Source organism: Helicoverpa armigera, chromosome 19 (assembly GCF_030705265.1).
Source record: "Helicoverpa armigera isolate CAAS_96S chromosome 19, ASM3070526v1, whole genome shotgun sequence".
NCBI lineage: Eukaryota > Metazoa > Arthropoda > Insecta > Lepidoptera > Noctuidae > Helicoverpa > Helicoverpa armigera.
Genome location: NC_087138.1, coordinates 4,914,891 through 4,942,129, shown reverse-complemented (window position 1 = coordinate 4,942,129; position 27,239 = coordinate 4,914,891). Strand labels below are relative to the sequence as shown.

The window sequence follows — 27,239 nt, the reverse complement described above, 5'->3', positions numbered from 1 at the left end:
ATATTCTCAATATGCTTTAACGATACAGGTACTTATAATAACATATGTTTTTAAATTACTGAGTTGTGATCTATTTTACTAGTAAGTAGGTATATATAACTCTTTGGTATACATCCAGTGATATATTTAAACTATGTCAAGCTAAAACTTGTTGCGTGGTTCATTTTTAAATGTTGTGATTAAAATTAAATTACATTATTTCGGCATTATTCGTCTTGCTCACATTTAGGTAATTCTATGAATGTTGGTAACAATAATTTTTACTTATTACTTCTAAAATATTACGTCAAAATTTTAAAAATATTTCAATATACTCAAAAATGTGTATAAATCAAATGAAAAAATGTGTGTAAAAAAACTACTTGCAACTTTTTACTAATAATTTTCAATAAAGGGGACGGTAATGCTATAATAAATGTAATAAAAATGTAAAATAAAATATTTTGATACAAAATTGGTGTTTCTAATGAGCGATTTAGAGTTTACGGGAAAATATCATGGGGTTTGTATATTGGCGTCATTACCTGTAATATTGCATTTTGGCACATTTTATATCGCTATATTATATGCTATTATATATTATACTATATCATTATATAAATATTGATATAATCTACATTATTAAACCGAACATCGATAGATATATCTAGCTATATGACAATATAACTTCAACGTTAACATTTATAAAGCCGTGTCACATATACATACAAATTATTTAAAAGCATAAGGTAATAAATAAAAGAAAACCAAAATTATTTGTATATTTTTTACTTTTTTATCACATGGATTACACAAATCTCAAATCAATTAATCAGACTTTTTAGGGTTAATAATTTGACGTCATGTTGTATAATTTAACATTACATTTAAAGTCAGAATATACATTATAACGTCAAATCATCAACGAATACAACGTCATAGAAAATAACAAAAGAGAGTACAATTTTAAAATTAGCGAACTTTTTAAAACAATTGTAAAACGCCACTGGCTTGAGCAAACAGTTGCTTTAATTGAAGAAAACATCAAAATATTTATTTCAAAATTACATTTTTTTTTTCGTCATTTTTAGACACGTTTATTGTATGTACTTTTTAACTCGATAAAACTATTTGCAAAATTAACATCGGAAGCTCAATTTTTAAATTTCAAACTGCCGACCATTTTAAATAGGCCTCTACATGCAAGCGAATCACAAAACTTTGCTTCGTAAATCAATATAGAGTAGAGATCTAGCTAAACTGGCTTTTAAATAACATGTAACATCAGTTTGATATGTTTTATGTACTATATGTTATTTTAGGCGTATTCGCTTTATTCTCGTCATAAGATTGTGTTTATATTAACAACCCATCTTCATAATATATGGAAACCCTTAAGTTAAAACTATGTACAATTACAATAACATACGACACCGAAAATGGTAACGTAACTATGCTAAACGAGATTATATAGTTAGGCCTACCCAAATATCCAAATATGATTTTTCCAAAAACGCGTAAAATTAAACAAAAGCTAACGACAATTTCATCAAGTAACATAAAACTTTATTTCAACGCATCATTGGAGAAAACATTTACACAGCTGCACTTAACATTCGCATAATACTAACAGAAACAAAAATATACAATCAATAAAAACCTACTATGTATAAATATAACAGCCCCTAGAATTTTACTATTCAATAGTAAAATTGTTCAATTAACTATTTTATACAATAGTTCATATAAATAAGGTTATGGTACGTAAAAGCAGTGTCCAAATTGAAATACAAATAGTCCTTTATAATAGTCTTGAACCAGCGAATTCTGGTAATTTCGAAGCTGGTCCAATAAAGGCTGCCACACATTATATCGTCATATAGCACAATAATAGTAAATACGCAATGTATAAAAAACTAGCAAATATTATTTTTCTTAAAGAATAAACGAACGCGCTTGTAGCAATTCCAAATGAACACATAATAATACTTAAAACAATATTTTGATTGCTATGTTTTTATTAGTACCTTACAACAATTACACCTAACAAATAATGTGTGCCAACCTTAAATTAACACTAATTTCCAAACCTAGTTTAAAATATCGATTCAAAATTCGAGTAATATCATTAAAAACATTGCAAAAGTTTAATTTCAACTAGATTTTTCAGCTTCCTTTATTTTATTTATCAACTGCGTTTCCAAAGAAAATGTTAGTAAAAAACATGCTATAGACACTTACAATAGTTTTTGGTTTTTACACAAATCCAAAATGTCTGACTCGATTTCGAAAACGATCAATAGCAGACGAGACATTTCGATTTATTTTATATTTTCGTTATTACATTTAATATTTCCATTATAATAGGAAGCTTATCTTCCGGGAAGACAATTCCATGAACATTTTAGCCAAATTAATCAACATCAAAAACTTCAAAATTTACTTCAACTATTACTATATCAATTTACGAAACTGATCTTAAACAGTATAGTTAACAATACCTTTGCTTTCACAATTCTTCGGTAGACGCTATGGGAGCCTTGAGGAGTGGGGTTCTAGGACTTTTAGAGCCATCAGAGTTCCTTGTAGCTGCTTGAAAATCTTCATTAGACAGCGAAGCAGGGAGTGGTGCGATCTTCAACTGATGTCCGTTTAACTTAATCTCGGTTATGGAATGTGATCTGCCGTGGTTGACATTAGGTTTCTCCTTGTTAGACGTGGTCATCGGGTCGTGAGTTGGAGTCTTAGCTAAGGATTGAGTCACTCTGGTTCTGTTCGATTGCTCCCTTAGTGCCATTTGGTAAGCTACTTCGAAAGCCTCGCCGAGTGTCAGAATTACTTCTGTCGCTTGATCCTGGAAAAGAAACAGTTATACGGTTACATTCGACACACATGTTTAAACAAAACGATTGGTTTAATTTGCATTCAGATTTCACATGGTCTAAACTTTAAACAGACATCCCTAAAGCTAAACAAAATCTTGAAGTAAAAGTTAACAAAAATAAATTATACGGCGAACCTTTGGGGCGATTTAAGGCACACAAATTATCCCAAAATCTGATACCCTGTGTTCTATTCTCACAGACTAATAAGTCTGTCATAGATAACACCTAAAATGACAATATGAATGAATTAGCTCACCATGGTAGCGACTCTGAAGACGTGACAGTAATGGCTTCGGCTGGTGTGGTCCTTAGTGATGTAGGCGAAGTGAGTCAGGTCATCTGCGTCCTGACACGCGCAATGGATGTTGCGGATCTCGTGCTCGCATACCAACTCCTGAGCAGGGAGAAAAAATAAGTATAAGTAATCAGCGAACTAGAAAACAATATCCACATTTGTTTCGAAAATGACATAGTGTAATGTGGAAAGTATAAAAAGTGGATTTTTACTTCTTTAACTATTCTGTTACATATAAAATTCAGTGTACATCGAAACGGGAGTTGATAAAAGAAATCTGACTAATTAAAAGCGATGCTTGTTCCAAAAAAATATTCAGTAACTATCACTAGCAGCCGAAAATGTTTTATCGGTACTTTTTAATAAAAAGCTGGACTATTTTTACAAATTCTGTCCGAACAATATTTCACTCATTTTTAATATAAAAAAACAAGTCCAAATTAAATTTCAGCCGTGCTTCGCAAGCATAACATTGAAAAAAACACTAATTATCCCACTTAACTAACCGTGAAGGGTTCTAACATAAAAAATCATTGTACAAAAAGGGGAACAGAGAAAAAACAATCCTTTTTTTAAGAAACACAAAGAAGAGATTGGTCATCGGTCCGATCAAGTGTGAAGAATGAAGCGTAATTAAAAATCAGACAAGAGTTAGGGAGGCCACGGTAGCCCTTTGTCAGGGACCCCGGGATGTTTGCCGTCTTACACTCGGATGACCCTCAAAGACCTTTAACAGTCGCAAAAGTTTGCCGCCAAGGACCTACAAACTTGGGAGCATCGTAGTTGAGAAAAATGACAGCGGGATATAGTTTTATTTTTTAACTTTTTCGTCTCGGTGGATGTCAAAAGAATGAATGGTAAAATAAATAAAGGTCAATTTGCCTTTCGGAGAAACGGCATTTCCGCTTTTATGAGCACATTTTTTTTAATTGGTACCATTTTTTTAGTTTCTAAAGTGCATTTCATACTAATAAGGATACCTTATCACCTAGTATTCAATTCTAATTTCTGTCGAATGTCGAGACATATCTTCGTCTAACACCCCTTAAATCTTAAAAGTTATGCTCCTATTTCAAGTACACCATTGCAAGGAAACCTTTAACACCTAAAGTGAAGACAACTCTACTCACCCGGGTAATAGTGTTTAGGAACTTGACGCCTCTATAGCTGATAGAGAGGATGATGTCCGGGGAGTCTCTCGGTTCTTTGGTAGACTTCTTCAGCTTCTGTATGGATTTCTTCGTAGACTCCGTGCCTCGAAGCTCTTTCACTACGGTTGATCCTAGGTACTGTATCAAACAAAAAAAATTGATCAGAAGTTGTATCCATCTCTTCAAGGTCGGCTATGTTATATATGAATATAATGTGGACAAATAAGTGCTTGTTCAAAGTAAATAAGTGATGTCAGCTTTGTGCTAATTTTATCATTGTTTCACTGTGGATACTTACAAATTATTTCCAAGGTAATCTTAATTATATAGGAATAGTAGCTGCCAAAAAGGCAAGCTCCTAAAATACTTACATTAGCTACATAAGTCACAGCCCCTGTGACCAGCACAAATGGCTGATGCTTCCACTGAGTCTTCAGCGCTCCAGGCACTCCGACCAGCAATTCCGAAGGTGCTCTGATCTCCAAGTCCGAAGGTCTTGGCGGTTGAGGAGCAGGCCTGTTCTTTTTGCTACGTTTTAAGGTTTCGCCACCAGGGGGCGCCAAGGTTGGTACCACGGGAGGTGGCACAGGTTTTAAGTTTTCTGAAGGTGGTAACTTCTCTTTGATTTCTTCTTTCAGCTGCTGTATGTTGCTCTTCTAGAAGAAAAAGTTTTGTTACTATAAATTAAAAACCAGCTACTTAGACTAGACTAGAATAAAACTATGATTTATGGTCGATATATTTTTTGCAGCTCTAATTTGCACAGACATTTTTTCTGTACAAAAACGACGTCGCACTCGAAACAGCACCCTTCAAGAGCCCTAATTAAATAAAAAAATACAACAACAAAGAACAATACGCAACAAAACGTAAAGTGACACTCATGCACAGATTCACACTTCAGAGGTGCAAAACAAAACGCGACGGGGAAAAATTAAAAAAACATCGTCAGTACGCGTAAAATTTTAATTAAGGCAATGAAAAGTACACAAGTAAATAATTGAATCATCTGATTTGATGGTGTCATTCGGTGAAAAACTACGGACGGGTTTGAAAGGGCCTGTATTCCGTCTGAGTGAATCCGAATAGAATGGCAAAATATGGAGCTGCGGTAACCCTACTGTGAGTTCTCGAAGTGACAACGAACCGGTTTAGGAATACTTAATAAAGTTTATGCTAATGTTATGATCTAGTTTGTACAGTAGTAAAATATTGTAAGTACTTTATTAGTGCAAGTCTAAGTTGTGTGCTGTTAGCATCCACACGATGGTATTAGGGAAAGTTATGAGTAGCAAAATAGAGTTAAAACAAGTGGATATCTTAGCTTGTTACGTGTATTACCTACTACTAAAGAACTTGAACGAAAGCGAAATGTTATTTTATGTAGGTGTAGAATCATCTTTCTGCTTTAGTATTTCGATTGACCTACCAATCAATTTGGTGGCTTTATCACAAATCAATATCATAAGGTACATAATTAGCACACTTATGTCACACCATTCATACAAAAATATGACTCCAACTATTGTCATTTGGATATCATATCAAATTATATTTTTATCTATCATTAAAACACCAAGCGGTCCGTATTTGATTGCAATTGTTATAAAAACAATATTAAATAGATATAGATAATATAGATATCGACTGTTTTTGCATACAGGCTACTGTTTTTCTTCTGACCTTCATAAGTTAGAGGTTTTCCGAGTTAATTGACCGGAAAGAAAATAAGTGGGCAAGTCTGGAGGTCATTTAGGTGGCGAAAATAAATGCCGATGTGAACTTTAGATATGGCGTAAACAATATACCTGCAAATGCTGGCCAGCGGGAAGTGAGACCTGAGTAAACGATAATAATCACTAACTTGAAATATGTTTTATTCAAATAAAACTTATCCTAAAGTTGTGTTAGTAAAAATAAAAAATCTTGCAACTTGCAACAGATCTAGAAAAAAGAAAAGTAAAAAAAAAATAAAAAAATTGTGCTTTTCTATCCGTAGAACAGCCTATGTTTTTTCAATAAATTACATCATCAAAATCAAACCGACTCAAAACCATGTTATATAAAAAATATTTCTCAAAAACACCCGTAGTTAGGGCAAGCTCACATTTCCCGTATATTTCCCTCCGAGTAGGGCACTCACCGACAGACTTGAATAGACGACGAATTGAACACTAATTACCTATACAGGGTTGGCCAAGTGTGAAATTAAAAAAAAAATGCACAGCAAATATGTGAACTGAAATAGTAGGCTCATAGTAGGCTGAATTGCTGGATTAACGTCGCTTGACGATGAATAGGATGTTGTAGGCATGTGAACAGGTATGTGGTGAATGGGAGGTTTTATAAAATCTGTGGTTGAGAGAATATTTAGATGGATTAATATTAATGTGATTTAATAATTGGTGCATTTAAAGTAAGATTTCTGATTGGATCCATGAGGGAAACCCCGTAATATAATAAGTGTAGGTTTTGATCCAATTATAAACTGGTTAACTATTTAAAAAAAAAAAAGAAACTCTATATATTTTTTACAAATCTTGAAAAATCTGAACATAGGAAAGGTAGAAATTAGGGTTATAAGACGGTCTTTTGCATACTCTTATAATACTGCATACATATATACCATTTTCTATGCATAGGTACGTACCATGCATAGAACTGTCTCGATTGACTTAAAATGTGACTACCCCAAAATTAGGCTAAAAGCCTTTCCCACATTTCAAACTGTTCTAACTGGTCTAAATACCTAAAAACTAATTCAAATTCTAGCCTAAGGCTCGCAAATCGTAAACTGGACGACATGCTAATATTATGCGAGTTAGTACCCATGTGCTGAATACCTATGCTAAGTAGACTGTGCTAGCCTTTAGTGTAAAATTAGATGGTACTTAGCAGCTCTTTAGTATATGTGTATTGTAATAAATATTATTTATTGATTTTATTGACAAGGTTTTTCTATAAAAAGTCCAGCGTTTGTGTTTTTTTTTGAGGTTTGTCTTTTGTGTTAAAAAGATGCCATAACGCGAGTTTATATGTTTTTATATTTATACGTTGTTAGACGAGTATGCTCATAAGTGTTCATTTATGCAATATTATTGAAAGACCTATTAAATTAGCAGGTTGATAGTCTGCAGTTAATTAAATAATTTTGTCTTTGCGAGCGCAAATTTTTTAGTATCTGTTACATCAGGCATTCATGAAAAATGCGAATGCATTTCTAGGTTTAGGATAAAAATAAACTCTTAACCCTCTTATTATAAAAACTGCCGCAAGTAGTGGTTTAAACCCGACTGAAGACGTCTTGGTTTGTTACGGTACTTACGATAGTCTTGACATCCTTATTACAAAACGTAGACTAAGAGAAGACTGTTAAGTACTTCGATTTGTCTATGGTTCAAATAATATCCACAGATTATAAGCAACAAATATTTAAATCATTCTTTCAATCGTTCCGATTTCTATGCGCCGTTCCTTTTTACATTATTTTGTTAAGTCTATTTTGATGAAAAATAAATAACTATGATAATAAAAAAAATTCTCTGCAGTTGAAAATATTACTTTTTATTATTTAAAGGTAATTTTATATTTCTAGTATCTTTTAACGATATACATGATCCAATTATTCTCTTTTAAACAACTATCGAGTTTGCGCGTATAACGGAACGTCAGCGCGCGTATCCGAGTTATGTTTTGTTTTTAGGTTAGAAATAATTTGGATTATTTTCATCCCGATTTAAATGATTAAATAAGACGTTGTGCATCTAATTAGAACCTCTTCAAAATTAAGTGCACAATAACTTACACACAGAATATCGTGTGCATTAAATTACCAAAAGAAAATGAAACATTTGAAACAACATAAAAGTAGAAAATTATATTTTATTCCGATGTCTATTTATACAGTCAAATGCACTGATACATGTTGGACACTGTTCTTCATCACACAATCTTGTTCCCTTTCTCATTTAGGCATTTTTGTACATTTTAGCAAGCTTCCAGTCTTTTCCAAACATTGCATATTACTGGCAGAGATACGGCGTGCAAAACGCCAAAATAGTCTTGAATCTGTAAATAAACAATAGACTGTATGATAATCTGATATATTTTCGGAGTTTCATCAAAATCTATGTCGTAGTTTATGCGTGGAACATAAACAAACATCCATAATAAAAACTTTGACTCTTATACAATTAATTAGGATGTTTTGGCAACCTACTTGCACTGTAAAGGCTACTTACTTTATGGCGAGCCCAGTTGAGCATCATAGGATCATCCTGGATTATCATCATGCATTCAATTGACTATTATTTCGAAAAACGTAAATCGATATTTATATCGAAAATTGTCGTCAGGTAATTTGAAGAGATTTTGTCGATGACGCATTCTGTTGGGTCCCCGGACACTCTAAATAGTATTCTAACACATCCAAGTATTCCAAATCACACATATTTATATCCACTTTCGTTTTTTTCATCACAAAACAAATAACCTCAAAAGTAAATAATGTCGGAATTTGACGTTTGTCGACTAAGTACTGCAGTTAAACTAGGGGGCTCGATGGTTTATCTTTTGTACTACAGATAGTAATAGGACTTGCGATAAACTGCGTTTTGTAATAACGTTTTTTCAAGGTCGTACTTAAAGGTGGATTAAAGGTAGTACAAAAGCCGATACTTATTTGATACCGCGTTTTATAATAAGAGGGTTAAACACCGACAAAACTTAGTACATAATCAAAGCAGCTAGTTTGAAGCAAAATCCACACGTCTACTCAAAAAGACCAATCAAGATTTTAACTACATAACGACACCATATTTAAAACCCAATCTCCCTCCAACCTTATTTATATGTGACGAGATTAACTTAGCTAATCTCAGTTAAATTGCTCATCTGCCAGTTAATTATGATCACGCACGTGCAATGGGGGGTAGCTAGGTAACACCCTAGCAGGTGTTGATGGGAAAAAGGTCTTGGATGAAGGTGGATGCTATTGATGGTGGGTATTTGATTGTGAGGGCAAGTGGGGGGTTTAAGTTTTTTTTTTGTATTTGCAATGTGTTAGCTGTTGAACACTGTTGAATTTTGAGGTCTAAAGGGAACTCTGTTAGTAGATTAATTTTCGCGATTTAGTACCTAAACTCAGGACGCTAGTATTACACAGTCTAGAATAGAAAGATTAATTAAATATCATATATTTTTAAAATGATGCCTACAACCCTGATTGGTTGGAGGTGTCAAAAGATCGAGAGGTGTGGAGGCAAAATGGGGAAGCCTTTGCCCAGCAGTGGGACAGTACAGGCTAAGAAAAAAAAACTATTTGATTCCCATAATAAGCTCTTTAAATTCTCCAAAGCTAAAAGTTCTTGCCACTTTAGATACAATTAACATAAAGTGACACCATTAATAAAAACGCTTCATTGGACTAAATGACTATCAATAATATCACACTCAAATAAATCTTATAGCAATTGAATTCATATAAAAAAACTGCATTAAAAAAAAACCAGAGCACACGATCGGAAGCTATAAAGCTCAGTGCAGCAGGTGTGCACGTAATATAATATAAAACCGCTTAAGGCTAAGGATATCCTCGCGAAATAAATTGCCAATCGCCTTACAATTATGTGCACCTGCCTACGTTGTGTATTAAGCTTTATACGATACTTAATAATTTTATGGTATTTTTTTATTTTTATTGAGCGATTTTAGTTGAATTTCTTTTGTGGCAACATTATTTATTTGGAAAATATAAAAGTTTTTTTTTAACTAAGATGGATTTATAACTACTGAACTGATTTGAAAAATTCTTTCACTGTTGTGAAAGGAACGTTATGCCCAAGTAAAAGGCTGTATTTTATCCTGGTGCGGGTAGTAGTTCCCACGCTAGTAATTTATACACTAGCTCTACATAACTTTTCATCCTTGCTAATGAAAAGACCAAACTATCCATTGCTTTACTAAGTTTAGTTTAACAACTTTTTATTAATTTTTTTTTTCAAACTCTAAGCCCCTTTTGACAGCATCCATATTAAGATCCATATCAACGAACATACTCATACCTCTGCCCCTTTCGCCTGCCATCAATCGCTCCACCGATTCCATTGAGTTCAACATAGCAACGCCCTCTGCCGTCAACAATTGTCACTTTATTGCAAGGATATCCTCTTTACAAGCTTTTTGATTGAGCGAATTGCTCACTTCATTGCTCAGATTGAGCCATCCTGGTGTTGCTTGGAGTTTGATTTGTTTGTAACTTGGTTTGATTCTTGGGTTTTATGGACTGGGTTTCTATTAGTTGTATTTTAAAGAGCAGAGGTTTTGTTAAAAAAGTATAGCTGAGCAATTTCAAACTCGGCCTGTCTGTCGCGATTTCAAACCAGAACTACCAAACTGATTTGAATGAGGATTTTATCCGGGAGCTAGTATCTTTGGGACGCGGATGGTAAACAGCTGATAAGCAATGCAGCTTTAAAACTGTATCGAATCGCGAAAAACTTGAAACTATACTAAAACCTCCAATTTCACTTTCATTGCATCTCCTTTAACAAAATCAGACCACTTTCTCACCACACAATTAAAATATACCACGCTTAAACCATTGCCTCGTTTCGTCGTTCAAGCCAAACCATCAATCTACTTAGAATTCTTCGTCAAGTCTCCAAAAATCCGTTACGTGATATTTACAACATGCTTATCAAAACTTTACTATGGCGGTGTTGTAATCGCTTTCTCTAACTATTGATCAACCATGGAGTATGGGAAACCATGCATTAGTATGCACGGTGTTGACACCCATGCACGTGAGTCCCATGAGCACTTATTAAGTACGCATTATCATTTATTTTATATCGTTTTATGTGGATTATGTATTTTATAGATGCCTATAAAATTGTAAAAGATAGAATAGGATGGACGAATACAAAACCAATTATCTCTGTGCGTCTGACAAGTGTAGGTATACCCATAGAGAAAAACGAAGAAAGAAATTGATTCAACAATTGATAAATCAGATAATGTAAACATAACTTTCTCACAGAAATCCATACATATGCCATCATTAAGGATAATCCAAATAGATGTCACACTATTAAGAATACTTTATTTGAAACTCATAACTTTCGTGTAATGTTACTAGAGCGGATTTGACGACCTTAATAATAGCTTAATCGTGTTAATTACAACAGTTTTGGATAAATAGATTACTCGATATTTGTATGCACCTGGTGTGCTACCGAGGCGTCGATGCCACCGACGCGATCGCGACTACTGGTTTCCGCTAGGAAATTGACACTGCACGACGTGATTTGTATTACAAATCGAATTTAGATCCAACCAAAATTAACTTAAAAATTGAAAATATTTGATTCTGAGGCTAACAATAATAATGACGAAGACAGTTATAAAGCATCAATTACCAATGAAGAAGATACGTTTTAAGATATAATTATCGATAAACCTTATGACAAAGGGCTGATTTCCGCGAAATCAATGATTAATCGCTTTATTAGCATGAAATAAAATCGTAATGATCCGCTAAGTAGTGATTATGATAATGCCAAGCTATTGTTTATTGTACCTGTCGATGTAAAGGATATTTTATCGAGAGACATAAACGTCGATATAAATATTACTAGCAGTGTCTTTGATACGACGGAAATCTCTATTGAAGTGCCCATTTCATTTGCGTAGAATGGTGGTTATAGGCGTAACTATGCTTGTGAAGGTGCCATTTCTTTAGTAGGAAATTGCAATAGATTGAATACATGAATATGACTTACCAAAGTATTGAGATCAGCATTGATATCTTCCATATGATTAGCCGGTCCATTGTGCTGTCCAGAAACTGATGCCAGAATCCTTTTCCTATGTCCAGCCTTCTGTATTTCCAGTACTGCAGTCAGTTCTACTTCCCAAATTCTTTTCACTCTATCCATATCTACATACAAATGTTTTCTAAAAGTATCACTATATTGCTCTAAGTTAATATTTCTTAGCCATTCTTCTACAGATTCGTTTTGGCTTTTACTTATATTGTTATTGTTATGATTATTGCTTATTTCAGTTATTTTAAGAGGTAATTGTTTAGCTGATTCTAGTATTTTTTGTCTATCGTGTTCTTCTATACCCATTTCTCGGAGGTCGTTTTCGTCTAGGATACCGTTCTGGAACAAATGTTTCATTTAAGTAGCTGAACCATTAACATCAGATATTTGATCCCCTCCTTTTCCAACTTTTAATGAATCAACTTGAAATAAGAACTTACCACAAAATCGATATCATCATAGCCACTTTCTAAGAACAGCGTCTCATAATCATGTAATCCCATGCCAGACAGCCAAAGTCCAAGATTCGAAGCCACAGATGGACTCAGACTAGACTCGGAGCAACTCAGACCAAGTCTTGAAGTGAACTCCTGTTCTAGTTCTGACACAAACACGGATTCCCTCACGAGCTTGCTGCCAAACGATGCCATTATTTCTGAGATCTTTGCCCATTCCTCCTGTGGACAAAGAAAGAAAATATATTAGAAACAAGAAAACATTCATTAAAAAAGAGAGAGAAAACAAGAACACTTTATATTCAGGCGTATTTGGAATGACTACAAATAGAAGTGACCTTACTGATAAAACTGTTTATTAACAACAATCTAAATTAGAATTAGTATTAATTCGATACGAAAGAGATTAATGACATTTAGATATACATAGTTGCTAAAATGTAGTCATGTGTAGGTAAAAATTAAAGTATATGAGAATGTATACGTCGGCATTCCAGTAAAATATAATAAAGAAGATTCTAGTGTTAATGCCTCATTATAAATGTTTAATACCGTTAGATTAGAATCTAAACACGTGTAGTCATACACCTAGCTTCATCATCAGCTGATACAATCTATGTTTTTTCTCATAAACTCCCAGGTATTTATGGAAAAAATCATATTATTTTTTATGTCTAGCGTGAGAATTGGCGTACAATGGTTGCCTATCAATCTCCATTATACTGTCAACATTAATCCGGTTTCTACAGGTGTTATTCGTAGGTTTATTAAGTAGCGGCTCTTTGAAAAAGGTGTCATTATTCATCGAATATTCACAACTTTTACTAAAATTACCAATCAATTTCGAATATCTCTAGCTAGGCAGTTACTATAACGGAAAAATGCCTCTGTCATCTGTCTGTTAATTAGGAATATATACCAGTGAAATTACACAAGCTACCAACATCAAAATCGACACAACATACGCTCATATTAATACCAAACGTCCAAATGATACCAAAACACCTTGAAACGAAACGACCGTTTAAACACGCATAAACTAAAGTAAACTGCCATATAAAACTGAAATGGCACTTCGATATTATCAACAAACACAATCATATGAGCTTGGGAGCTTTCCCGTGCAACATCTGCCTCGGGTAACACCTGCCTGCCTTTACAAACCAAGAGTAAATAATTCTACAGAGAATACACTTCGTTTTTCATTGATATTATAATTCTTGACAAAATTCTCTATCTAATCTATTGCTATATGATTGTTATAGACATCATCATTTATTATTTGGCGCAACATTTCTTACTATTCCTTGATGCCATAATACAAGTGAAATTCGTTTTAGCCATATCGTCACCTTGAATAACCTTAGTAGCAATGACTTTATTGTTATCGACATTAATACAAAATATCAGAAAAATGCATGTTAGAAAACCACTTATCTAATAATCAATGGCTGAAGAGGAGTGGTTTACTGAGATTAGATTGGCAGAAGTCACATTGACTTTATAGGGTCACGCCTTGTCTTCTAATTACTAATTACTATGGGTGATAAGTGGCTTAAAGGTCAGACGTGTTATGCAGTCAGGTCATTTGCATGATCTCGTTTCACGTTGTTGTGTCTCTCTAGTGCTATCACAGATATGTCTGGGTCGACTTTCAGTCTAGCAGCACGAAGCTGAGTACCAGTTTTTTACTTGGACTGTTTGTATATCTTACCCCATCAACGAGTCTTAGAGCAACAAGATTAGCTATAGTACCCACGATTATCAGAATTTGTAGTGAATGATCACCCAACTGTAAGCCAGAAAAGAAATGAGATTCGAAACCAATGCATAGACGGCGTATAGAGCAGTTTAGTCTTGATCTGCGCATGCAGCTGTACCTTTTCTTCTTTCTTTTATAGTCAAGTTTTTACACCTATCTCAATCATATCACACCTCTGTGGGATATCTTCTCTTCCCACACGTTATATTATCAAGATGAGCACGTAATGTGACCACGTCTCCTCTCGATATGTGGGTACTGAATATCACCCGCATTTAATGACACAGTTTTTGTGACCAGTTTTTGTCCAAACTTTTTTTGTGGGAGCAAGATTAAGTGGGGTGATTTTAGTATATCAATGTGATACGAGTAGGTATGTTGATTAAGGATCATGACGTACTTAATGCTATGCAGGTGTTTTCGCTAGAGGACAATGACTGGTCCTTAAAAAATTTGTTGTACCTACGCTACTTACAATAAGATAATCAACAAACTCTAGCAGAAATTACATTACGTAAAGTAGAAGAGTTTGGAACTAGAAAAACAAGATCAGAATCCAATTCTTGTACCTTCGCCCCATCGAATGCATACAAAGGCACCTATTTCTCTCCAACAACAAAATAAATGCAAACTACTCCTAAGAATTACAACAATTAACATTAACAGAACTACCACATAACCAAGAACTTGACCACATCAAAACAACAGATGCTACCACCATATTCTCGAACAAATAATCGTCAATTTGCATTTAATCCTCTTAATACCTCCATACAGCTGATTACGAGTCGCTATAGCAACCATAACGTGTCATGTTCAAGAGTATCACCTGTCTTACCACCTGGCTAGTCTTGTCATTAACTGGCGTATTGTCAATTGACACTTATTACTGGCTTGAACAGCTGATTCGGTTTTGTTTGATCGCCAGCAGTTGGCTCGCACGTACGCTTGCATACCGCATACGTTGTTCGTAATTGGGTATTTGGTACTGAGGTATTTAAATGAAGGAATTATAGTTAAAGGTCTTGTTCGTGTGAAAATGTTGATGTTTTATAGAAAGACAGCCTGCATATGAATGCAAAATATAGAGGTAGTTTGGAAAACGCTAGGCAGACGTCTTCATCTGCCTATGTTGGGGTCGGCATCAATGACAGTCCGCATTATTATCTAATATTAAATGCAACAATGACTCAGGTCATTCATCAAAACCTTTGAAAAGGTTCATGATAGATCTATTTATTCTTGGCTGAATAAAAATTCTGGTATTCCTATTATATTAAAATATGCTGCTCAAATGAGAACTTGTCTTCAAAACCATGTGAAACGAGAACGACCTTACTTTAATCTATTCACTGATAAGAAAACACTTTAACACAGGAACTGATGTTGAACAAAACGCAGTTTTTCCATTGCGTATCTACACAACTTGTAGGAATAAATAACGAGGAACATTGAGAGATACACACATGAGTGCATACTTAAAATGCAAAATGTATATTTTAGTGTATTTTAACAAAACGTTATCACAAGAATTTGCATTTCAAATGACGATTTTTACGACTATGCTACGTCTAAGTTATCATCTTTTCATTGCGCTAATATATGTAAGTGGCCTTGAACAAAAATGGGTTTTAATTAATAAAATAGCACTTAATTATTCTTATCTGTTTAATGTCAATGTTTCGTTAGTTAAATGTCAATGATCTAACATTTTTGGCCTTTGAGAAAAATTTCAATGTTACTAGCAGCTGCAGTATTTTATGTTTTAGGGTCAAAGTTAAATATGTAGAATTATGCATACATTCATCATTCAATAATTATTGACACTGCGTCACAATTTACTTCCATATACTAATATTGTATAGTTAAAGAGTTTATTTGGATAAATGTTTAATAGCGCTAATCCCAAGAACTATCACTGGCAGAAGCTAGTATCTTTATAAAATAAATAATTAAGTAATAAATATTTTTTTTGTTCTACTTCAGTTACCTAGTAGCTATACTAATGGACAACTAAAATTTTGCAGGTAAGTACCTATATTCCGTCAACCACTATGACAATGACTAACGCGGGGGCGCAACATGAACTCCTAGGCATAAACAAAACTCCATACTTTCTTAAACAAACAAAAACGGTTATAAATACATATAAAATAAGTGAAACATCTGCAGTTATCAACCGCCAAAACCCATGAACCGAGACAGACAACCATACGATTTGGCATAACAATAGGTTTTTTGAAATACACTGACGCATCTAACAAAGACAGGAAATAAGGAAATTATGTCTTTGACTAAACACCTGTGGTTCAACGTACCTAATGTTGTTTAGCATTTTACTGTGACGGTTCAAGTGCAATTTTAAAATACTTAATGCAGTCTTGGTTAGTGCACAGGATAAAGACTCAAAATTTTTCATTGTTGTTGAGGTCTTAAACAAAAGTGCATAAAAATATCCTCTATTTTTAAACTGATTTAAAAAATAAGGTTTTTAGTTTGACCTGTTTGTATGTTTGTGTGCGATTATCTCACGTTTGGATTAACCGATTTTGATGCGGTTTTCGGCATAGTATATATAAGACTTCAGAGGAGGTTATAGGTTTATTAGTTGAAGTCATTTTTTCTTTAAAAAGTTTTTTTTTTTCAAATTATATAAGCCTTTAAGATCATCCAAGGAGTTAATTTAAATAAATTAATTCAAAATTAGACAATCAAGTCTTACACAGGTGATAAAAAATAAATATTGATAGAGTAGGTTTTCAAAACTAAAAATACATCTCTTTTACATACAAATGTCAACACGCATGATTTCATAATGATGTAATTTAATTTGACCCGCAGAGATCTGACCTCAAAGTTAATTAATTCTATTTAAGTTAATACACTTCTGGACACATCTATTGGCCCACCTTGTATTTTCAGTTTCGTTTGGTCCTAGCTAAATTTTTATATTAGGTCGAGCAAAAGGTTTTTATGCAGTTTTGATCCTTGCACATTCACAATTTCATTCAATAGTCTTTTTTTGAATTTCGAATACAGAATTTAAAGAAACAAGAGACAATTTGGAGCCTGCTTGTTGATATCAAACAATCGATTACTAAGAAAACTTGGTTTTATTGGTTTACTTGGTTACTTATTCTTGAAAAAGTGATTGATATCTTTGGTTTTGCAACAAACATTACTTATTCTTAACATTAAGGTGAGGTTCTCTCAATAATCTATGGATACTTCACCTGAAGTCGCCGCCCAAGCTGTGGCACTTATTCAGGCTAGACACAGCCAAAGAAACGTGAGTGCTCAACTTAATTTAAGTCGATCTGCGGTCCGAAATGTTTATCGGAGGTACCTAGAGACTGGCGGCTTTGTTCGTCACCAAGGAAGGCCACGATGTCGGGTCACAACTGAAAGGCAGGATAGATTCATCGTGACGACCAGCTTGAGAAATCGTCACCTTGCCTCCATTGAGATACAAAAACAACTTCGCGACTTCCACGAGGTATCTGTGAGTGCTCGAACTGTTCGGAGAAGTTTAAAAGAACACGTTGTGGTACCACACAAGCCAGCTAATGGGCCCAAACTAACGAGAGCCCACCGAACAGCGCGCCTTCATTTCGCACGCAGTCATTAAAATTGGACACAGCAAGATTGGAGCCGTGTTATCTTTTCTGATGAGTCTAAAATTGTGTTACATGGCAATGATGGAAGGAAGAAGGTCTACCGACGTAAGGGAGAGCGTTTCGCACAATGCTGCTTTGAAGAGAGGGTTGCTTATGGCGGTGGCTCAAGGACTGTCTGGGGCGGTATATCCGCGAGCGGCAAAACTCAACTTGAGGTTGTTACAGGACCACGGCTGCCAACATTAAATGCTGAAAGGTACATTCGTGAGTGCTTAGGACCTCACGTGATACCATACGCGGACTATGTGGGCCCAAATTTCCTTTTTATGCATGATAATGCAAGAGCCCATGCGGCCGGCATCGTGAGGGAATATCTTCGGGATGTGAATATCACAGTTATGGACTGGCCAGCCAGAAGCCCAGACATGAACACCATTGAGCACATATGGGACGAGCTAAAAAGACGTGTTAGGGCTCGTCAGCCAGTTGCCCAGACGATGCAGGAGTTGAAACTGCCATAGAAGAGGAATGGGAGATGATCCCTCAAAACTTCATAGAGCGGTTGATAACTCTATGCCTAATCGTATGAGAGCTGTGGTAGATGCCCATGGAGGCAACACACGTCATTAAATTAAACCTTTATTTGATAAAACATGTTTTTTATTCAAAAATCAATTGCCTTTAACGAGGCACATATCCGACTTGTTAGGCGTAGCTCCATGTCGTATGGTATTCTGAATTCAAATTTAAAACAATACGATCGAAAAAGAAGGTAAAATGTATCAGGTTTAAAACTGCATCAACAGTTTTTGTTCAATCTAGCAATTATATTTCGGAAGGAGCCATCGAAACCTAAACTCTAAGGTGGGCCAATAGATGTGTCCAGAAGTGTATTAATACTTATATAGGAAATAGGCAATAACTATGCGTAATAACCAAACCAATATGCAGTCACGGTAGAAACATAATTTCTAGAAATGTTGTAATTTCTAAGCGTAAAGTTAATAATATCCGATGAGTATTGAATACAAATGATTTTAATTAAAATTAAGTACCTTTGGGGTACCGTTTTAGCAATTATTTGTATACAGTTATTTAGGAAACTTATTGTAAGACTATCTCGAACGATTAACGTATGTAATGCTCTGTGGTAAAAGTCCGATTATGTTAATAAGTTACCTACAAGAGGTTTTTACAACATCATCATAATATAATTATGATTACTGATCACCAATCTTTATACTGATGTTAGCAGGACTTAGTAATATAATCAATATTATCGATCATAAAGACCGGTTCTTTTTTATCTTCATATAAATCAGTATGGATATCCTCATACGAGTATTATGAAGACTAATACCTAATGGTAAATTTATTGTGTCTTGTCACGCATAGGAATAGAATACCACATATTACGGTAACGTAGCATATTGTATTGTATATTCGGATGTTTCGTCTAATCATTGAGATTTTCGATCTTGAATTAATTCGCGGAACCTCGTAACGAGATCAATATAAATTAGGGCTAGTTCAAATCCCTTTTTTGAATATTCCTCCCTGCATGCTTCACGCTAATTTAGCCTGTTGGAAATTACATACAAATATATGTCAAGGAAAATAATATTAGTGTCTTACCTGCTCATCAAACGGACTAAGTATAGAGAGCGACTTATCCCCACTCTGCGTCGAGCTGGTAGTATTACTACGTCTCCTAACTTCGTCTTCCACTCCGTTGACGTTCCTCTCCGGAGCCTGTCCATTGCTGCTTAAGTTCGTAGGAGGTGGTGGGGGTGGCTCAGTCGGGGACGCGTCGTATACTGACTTCAGCTTTCTCAACGTCTTGGGTCGTTCTGCTGGCATCGGCCGCAGTCCGATCCCGTCTAGCGTTGTTGTTGAGCCTTTGAAGAGGCCTGGGGACAACGAAAGAGGTTTTGTTAGCTTGATGAATTATGATGCTGAAACGGTTTTAAAGGGAAATTCTGCTTACATATAATAATTTAGTTTATACGAAGAGATATTTATTTATGGGATAGTTCAAGAAGTCTGAGATACAAACACCTCAAAGAAAGACACAGCATAAGATTATGGATACGATCGTAAACGTACATAAGTGCGAGATTTAAATTATGGCCTGTATGACTGAAGTCAAATATTTCTTCGTTGGAAGGACCTTATTGATAACTTTGTAACAAAACCGTCACAAAAACACTGCAAAGTAAATAAGCGCAATAGAAACTAATTGTACACATTTCCTTGTGACCCACAACACAAAGATTTATGCGATCGAAGAGCACTAAGTTTGTGTGTTTGTGTGCCTGTGTGTTTATGTGCCTGTGTGTTTGTGTGCTTGCTTGTGATGTAACAGTTATCAGCCTCACTGTCCCGGGTTACGGGGAGACAGTTATTTGTAATGTATTGATAATAACCTGTCAGGAGACAAAAGCGTTTGCGCAGTTTGCGACACTGGAGTAAAATTGCGAAGACATATTGTAAGTACCTAAATGTACCTAATAGATAAAAGTTATGTAGGTGGTATATTGGCAAGCGATTTCAGCTCTCCATAAAAAGCCTTCAAAACTCTTTTAATACCAAAAGCTAAGACAGCGTCTATTCCAATAAAACCATAGATTTCAAACAATACCTACCAACAATCTATTGATATTGGCTGAAAATAACCTGATCTAGAAATAGATGTTCCTTCTTTCACTCATGCGTAATTATAATGACGATATAGGCGCGTTACCTGAAAATGATTTGTAACATCCTAATTTTATCCTCTACCCAAATACCCTCGATATTTTACCAAGCATTTCATACCCAATTTCCATTAAAAGATACAACACAAGGCGATATATAACACGAATACTCATACCAAGTGTAGTCTATCAATTGCCGGCCTCTAGATAGACCGGTTGTTTTGATAACTAGCTAAGCCTTGGCACCGATATACGGCCGTGTTTTCACTTTTTATTTATACACTTTTTTGTTTGTTATAGCACCTATCCTCTATCAATGGTATGTTATAGAAATAATGGTATTTTGGGTGCTACATTTAAATGAAGGTATGTTTAAATGGAGTTACATTTAATTTAAGGTATGCTTTATTTAAATGAAGGTTTTGTTTTGTAGTGCTTAGTTTGTTATTGGTAGGTATAGTGGCCTCTATTTATAAGTGGATTGATAAGTTTGAGTTGATTGATTGATAACTACACAAGTTGCTGTCATGTTCAGGGTCTGACACCAATGTTTTGATTTAGCGTTGCATTATTTTAACGAAGTATGTACCTATGTATCTTGACGTGTGTAGTTGATTGGATCAGTTAAAGAAAATTATTATAAACTTGTTAAAAACTAAACTTATTTAGAAACTACATATTTGCATCTGAAATCCTATTCCTCCTTCTTTTCCTGCCGTTTCCAATGCATTCTCTATCTTATTCCTATGTCCTCAAATAACACGCTACAGGTACTAAGCTATTTCAGCACGTATCTAGACTGAAAACAAAGCCCAGTATTTACACTTAATAGAACAATGTAAAATAATCCAGACACTCGATGTTTACCTACGGCCGGCGTATGCGCATGCCATGCAATTCAGGCCAATTTATTCTGAGTGCGGACGCGTGAAAACGATTTTAAGCTTATTATTATAGAGCTTGGTTGCTATGAATTGTTTTGGTTTTACTGCATCATTATAGCAATATGCAAAATGTTTTGTTATGGAAGCAATTATCCGGTCCAATCTGCCAAATTAGGAAAGAGAAAATATAACAATTTCTTAAAAGAAGAATTAGAGAATTCCAGAATTACTTAAAAAATAAACACTTTTGGGTGTAAAGAGAGCCATTTCTAATACAGGGGTTTTGCAATAGAGTTATTTTTCAAGTCAACAAAAAATATCTAGTCTTTGCTCAGTTACCGTTGTACCTACTAAAATAATCTGACTAGGCTACCAAATGTACAAAAAGTTCAAAATTCAGGGTAATTAATTTTCAAATGATCAGCACCATTTACCATAAACCACCTACGATACGCGTTTTGTGTGGTCCTTGTAAAGGCAAGACCACACAATAGGCCCCAATTATTACTCCCATTAGTTCGAGCTTTACTTACACGTAGACATGTCTGGCCAACTAAAAGGTAGCAAATGAAAGTGACAAGCTCCAGACAATGGGTTCGAAAACAATGCCTATTGTGACCCTTTGAGGCGTCAGTGTGAAACGTGGAGCAGGAAGAAATGGAGGGTTAATGTGGAATCGAAACTACGTTGATAAAGGGTCCCTAAAAATATTGATACATGGTTTGTAATTTTTTTTCATCTGTGAGGATACAAATAGGTTCTTTTTTGTTTGTCAAAATGTCGTTGCCTATTATTGAAAAGTCAAAGCAAAGGTGTTGCTTTGGCTCGTATATTGGTAAGCACTTGACATGTCCTTAGTTACCGTTACGGCTTTTAACTAAATTATCGCCTCTTGGAAATTTGACTTGTGTGGATCGTTTCATCAGTCATCATCTGCTTAGCCTTTTGCCAGATGACTGCTCATAGTTTCATAAGAATTTGACAGTTAAATATTGATAATATCCCAAATATCTCATAGTTCATAGATGCAAAATACGCACTCCATTTATTAATATTCCATGTCGTGATCTATGCTTAGTTTGATGAAAAGGAAGATTACACGGCCGTTATGTGATTGTAATGTTTTTACATTTTCATGAGAATCAAGGAATGTAAAGTATAAGCCGATTATAATCCCACGCATGTTGTGAACCAGTAGTTTATAGTAATGAGAATAGTGCTTCGATATGACGGCATAATTTATTATTTTCTTTTTATTGGAATACTTTTAAGAATAATATTTATCTTGGTGACCATCGTTTTAAGGGTACATTGAAAAACCTATCTAAAATAGGTATAAAGGTAGAACAATCTCTGAGTGCTTGGGTGCTATATTTTTTAACCGACTTCCTAAAAAGGAGGAGGTTCTCAACTCGGATGTTTGTGTTTTTTGTAAACAAAAAAGATAGCAGCATATACCTTTAATTTATGTATGAAGTATACATCAAATTGCAAAATACAAAATAATATCAAAACACTTGTATAAATAACAGACCAAAACTACGCTTCAACAATACATTTTACTTTAAGAACTAATTACTTATGACGAATTCAATGAATGAAAATTGAGCAGTTACGGCAAAGTCGGTCAATGCAGTTGTTATTAACAAGAGTCACTTAATTATTCATATTGTTTGAAAAACCTCTGTGTGACACATTTTGAATAAAGCATGTTTTATGTTATGAAAAGAAAAAATATAAAATGTAAGATAAACAAAAGGAATCCATGGAGAATGACATCATTGTGACTTTGGTTATTAACTTATTTCTAAACACCCGAATTCTTTATAAATGACACATTATCAATTCATAATTAGTCCCACAAATTACTTACAATAAGACAGCTTTGAATTAAAATATTATATGAAAATCTCATTTCGGGATCAACTTTTGTCATCATATAGGAACTTAACTTCATATTTTTACCTTTAACTTTACCCTTAGATACCTCTACATAGCTAAAGATATCTGAGATTATGCAAATATCTCAGATGGTTCGAGTATACCTGTAGTGCTGATAACCAGAATATAAAACTGTGTAAATAAACGAAAAAATATTTTAGCTCTAGCTAGGTAATCACGTGATATCGTTTACGAAATCGCAGTGACTCAAGGAAAACTTAACTGCATACAATACTTTAATATCCTGGTTGCCAATGACTAATGCATTGCACTTTATAAGAAACGAACAAAAACTTTAAAATTATTGTATATTTTTAGAAATAATTGAAAAAGTCTCAATGAACTCACAATTTCCCATGAGTATGGCAATCATTTAACATTCCATTCGACTGCACCGTCGTCATCTCTTCATTAGTCAGATTTATTTTAAGATCCTACACTTCCAACTTCTTTCTAAATACACTATTTATTACACACAACACTAAAAACCACTTCACTATAGGTAATAATCCACAATTTTTAAGTTTCGAGGAGTTGTAAGAAATTCGCGATGTATCTGATGATGGAAATGGTCACGACGATCGTACTGTTAGCCGGTGCTCGAGCAACTGTCGGAGCGACCAAGTGAAACAATATTGATAACACACGACGTCACTTATCGTCAGTACTTTATTAATCTGAATCAATTTGCTCGGAGACAATTGGAGGACGATTCTATACGATATGGGGGACCTAACTGAGGAATGATTTGAATAATACAGTGTCTATAATATACTATTGATGATTTATTTCGTTGTAAGTATGACTAATAGCGACACTGTTGACTTTGTGACGTATGGTTTTGTATAGCAAGTATAGGTAAACTTAACGTAGCGTGGGACGCCTTCAGGTAATGCGAAGGCAAATATTTACAAAGGTAATGCATACATCGATGACGAATTAGATTGACTAGTAGTAGTGCACCTATTTCCTGATGACAATTATAGAGATGTCAATATTCAATTGATTATCAGTTTTGAAGAACGTTCAAGATTAAAGGCCTAGAGAAAAGACTTCTGACAATACTCGCTGTTTTAAGCTGTTCTCATCAGTAAATTAGCCCCCGGTAGTAGGAGGTTCAATGCAGTAATTAAACTTTTGGAATGTGTTTTTACTATAACCAAACGAATCATTCTATCTGTCATCTTAAAGTAAAATTAACAAGGTCTTGGAGAAATATTTTAGTAATGAACCGCGCCATATTTGTCAAGTTATGCAAGTCCCGATAACATTCTGGCTATCTGGAATTTGTAGGAAAAATGCGCTGTTTGAGTGAGGGACGGGAAAGATCCTTATCTCAGGTATGTTAGTGCGAATTCCGACTCAACCATGTTTTGATAAGGAGTGCCGTCTGAAGATTACGATGACAAATCGGGATGACATGGTTACAGTCAGTCGTTTCAAAATTTTGAACGTAACTTGTTATGACTTTTTTGAAGTTGGTAAAATAGCCAATGCTCACTAAAACACCAAAGAGCCGAGAACATCCTAGGGATGACGATGATGATGATTTACAAAGAAAAAATATACTATACAGCGTATGCATGATAGATAAAGAACTAAATAATAAAACACATTCGCAATTAAGAAATAGCTAGAGATAACACAAAAATAATTAATTTCAACGTTTTTTTATGTGCTAGATCAACGTGAGAGATAAGTAAGTTGTTTATATCGTAATCAAATATCTTCAAATATGGTGATATCATAAATTATAATTATTACTATCACGCGATACCATTAGTTTTAGATTTTATCTTAATTGGAGTAGAAAGTTGTTGCGTTAAGATATTAATATGGTCAGTGAATTCAAAGGAGATTTTTATTTCGCAATTCCTTGAGGCTATTGCAATGAAATGAGTAATTAGTGTCGAATAATCGGCTTGTTTTGATTGAACAATTAAGAAGAGCTACAAAAAACTTTCAAGGTCTATAAAAGTCTAGTCTATTATCTGTTTCCATTAGAATTATTTTGATTAATTGATTAATTCAAATCGTTTTTAGTTGTATGTTTTTAGCTCTCTCGATTGTATGGTTTTTCTTATTAAGAAGAGAAGTATCCCATAACCATCACACCTCCACATACATCGGATTGTTCAAGTAAAAATACAACCTGCTTGCCATTAATTAAGACCTTTATTTCCAGGATTAGAAGCCATGGGCCGGCCAATCAAATGCTTTATGTTTCAATTACAAGGACGCCTATGATTGAATATTTTTTTTAACGAAACAGAAATTCCTGAGATAAACGTGATCAAACAAACACACAAGCTCAGCTTCATAATATTAGTACAGCTCACACCAAAAATCTTTATCGATACATACCCCAAAACGCCCACATTATTTTCAAATCTACCGTTCATCTATCACCGAGCCCCGAAATACCCCAAAATACAACCGACAAAGTCGAGCATATGTTGTAGATTAAACTCGAGTTACTGAAACCCGCCATGTGCCCAATGCCAAGGTTACATAAATTCTGTGTAGGGTTGTCAAAGATGGTCTTGTTGACAGTTAGACAAAGCTGTTTGAAGTTCTAGTGGTAAATATTTTCTTTATTAAACATGATTTTTAGTCCACCTGCTTCTTATTTTTTGTTTTTGGAAAAGCTACTCTGGATGTAAAATTATTTGAAAGAACGATCAATTGATTTCAAAGCACTCTATTGTCAAAGTTTGATGATAGTTTTGATGGTGTTAATCTAAACAATTAATTCATCTTTCAAAGAAGATGTTACTTTTATCCCAGACATAATAACAAAGTATTTATATAAAGTTATCTGAATCGTAAATAAAAAAGTGATAAATAAACGAGAAATGCGATGAAAGGAAACACCCACATTTTTTAACAAAAAAAGGTTGAAGATACCGTTCCTAAAACAAGGGGTAACATTATCCGTGCGTCTTACAAAACGGAGCTTTTTTATAAAACAAATATTAAACTCATGCTTTTCTTTAATGCACTTTATCACTATAAGAATAAAGTTCGATTTAACTTGGCGTGCATCAGAAAATTAAGCTATCATTTTGGATAGTGAAACTTGATAGTTCTTGTCAGTTAACTTTTTGATTTTGAAAAAGTCGACACGTGTTTTCATTTTGTAGTTTACTTTTGGGTTTACATAGATACATTCTTAGCTACATAGACTACTGCAATAAAGTTACATTTGAATTCGTTATAAGACTAGAGGAAATAACGGCACATTTGATATTAATTAAGACATACCTACTTACAGTAAACTTTAAGCCAATTAATACCTACTGCGTATTGCAAGAATGTTTTCAATTATATTGCCAAAATGACAGATTATTTTTCTTGACGGACAATTACAAAAAAGAGCTGTTCAGATTCAATAAAAAATGTTTCTCAGAACATTAAACAAAGTAAAGTTTTTATGATTCAAAATGATTAAATTGCAAACACATCAAATTGCGCAGTTATATCTAAGTGGATACTATGTACACCTACCTTTGTGGGTTTAAAACATTAATTTAAAATGATGACATAAACACATATTTACAATCACAATTATGTATGATCAGTAAATATGTACAAAATGATGTTAACTAATGGATTTAGAAACTAAATGGAATGCCTAGACTAAATAAAATAAACAAAGACTAGACGCAACTCCCACGCAGTGTTTACATTTTGTCATTTGTTTGTCTAAAATTTGACATTGACATTGACTGTTATAAAATAAGCAAAC

General features: G+C 34.2%; 1 protein-coding gene and 1 long non-coding RNA gene across 9 annotated transcripts in view; both read right to left on the bottom strand.

Annotated features, from left to right (window-relative positions):
- Positions 1 to 752: 752 nt before the first annotated feature.
- Positions 753 to 27,239, bottom strand: part of LOC110372993 (uncharacterized) — a 116,861-nt gene continuing 90,374 nt past the window's right edge. For 7 of the 8 annotated variants that reach the window (XM_021330064.3, XM_021330071.3, XM_021330066.3 and 4 more), the window contains 7 exons: positions 19,606 to 19,880; positions 12,577 to 12,813; positions 12,092 to 12,475; positions 4,682 to 4,966; positions 4,290 to 4,448; positions 3,121 to 3,258; positions 753 to 2,833 (listed from right to left, as the gene is read on the bottom strand). In XM_021330064.3, coding sequence (XP_021185739.3) covers positions 2,489 to 2,833; positions 3,121 to 3,258; positions 4,290 to 4,448; positions 4,682 to 4,966; positions 12,092 to 12,475; positions 12,577 to 12,813; positions 19,606 to 19,880 — 1,823 coding nt within the window. In that variant the 3' untranslated portion in view covers positions 753 to 2,488. The remainder of the gene's footprint in view (positions 2,834 to 3,120; positions 3,259 to 4,289; positions 4,449 to 4,681; positions 4,967 to 12,091; positions 12,476 to 12,576; positions 12,814 to 19,605; positions 19,881 to 27,239) is intronic. The other variant, XM_021330065.3, reaches the window with a different exon arrangement.
- Positions 8,175 to 9,016, bottom strand: LOC135118168 (uncharacterized). The gene is made up of 2 exons (XR_010277403.1): positions 8,552 to 9,016; positions 8,175 to 8,378 (listed from the first exon to the last, which is right to left on the bottom strand). It is a non-coding gene; the product is annotated as an uncharacterized LOC135118168 (long non-coding RNA).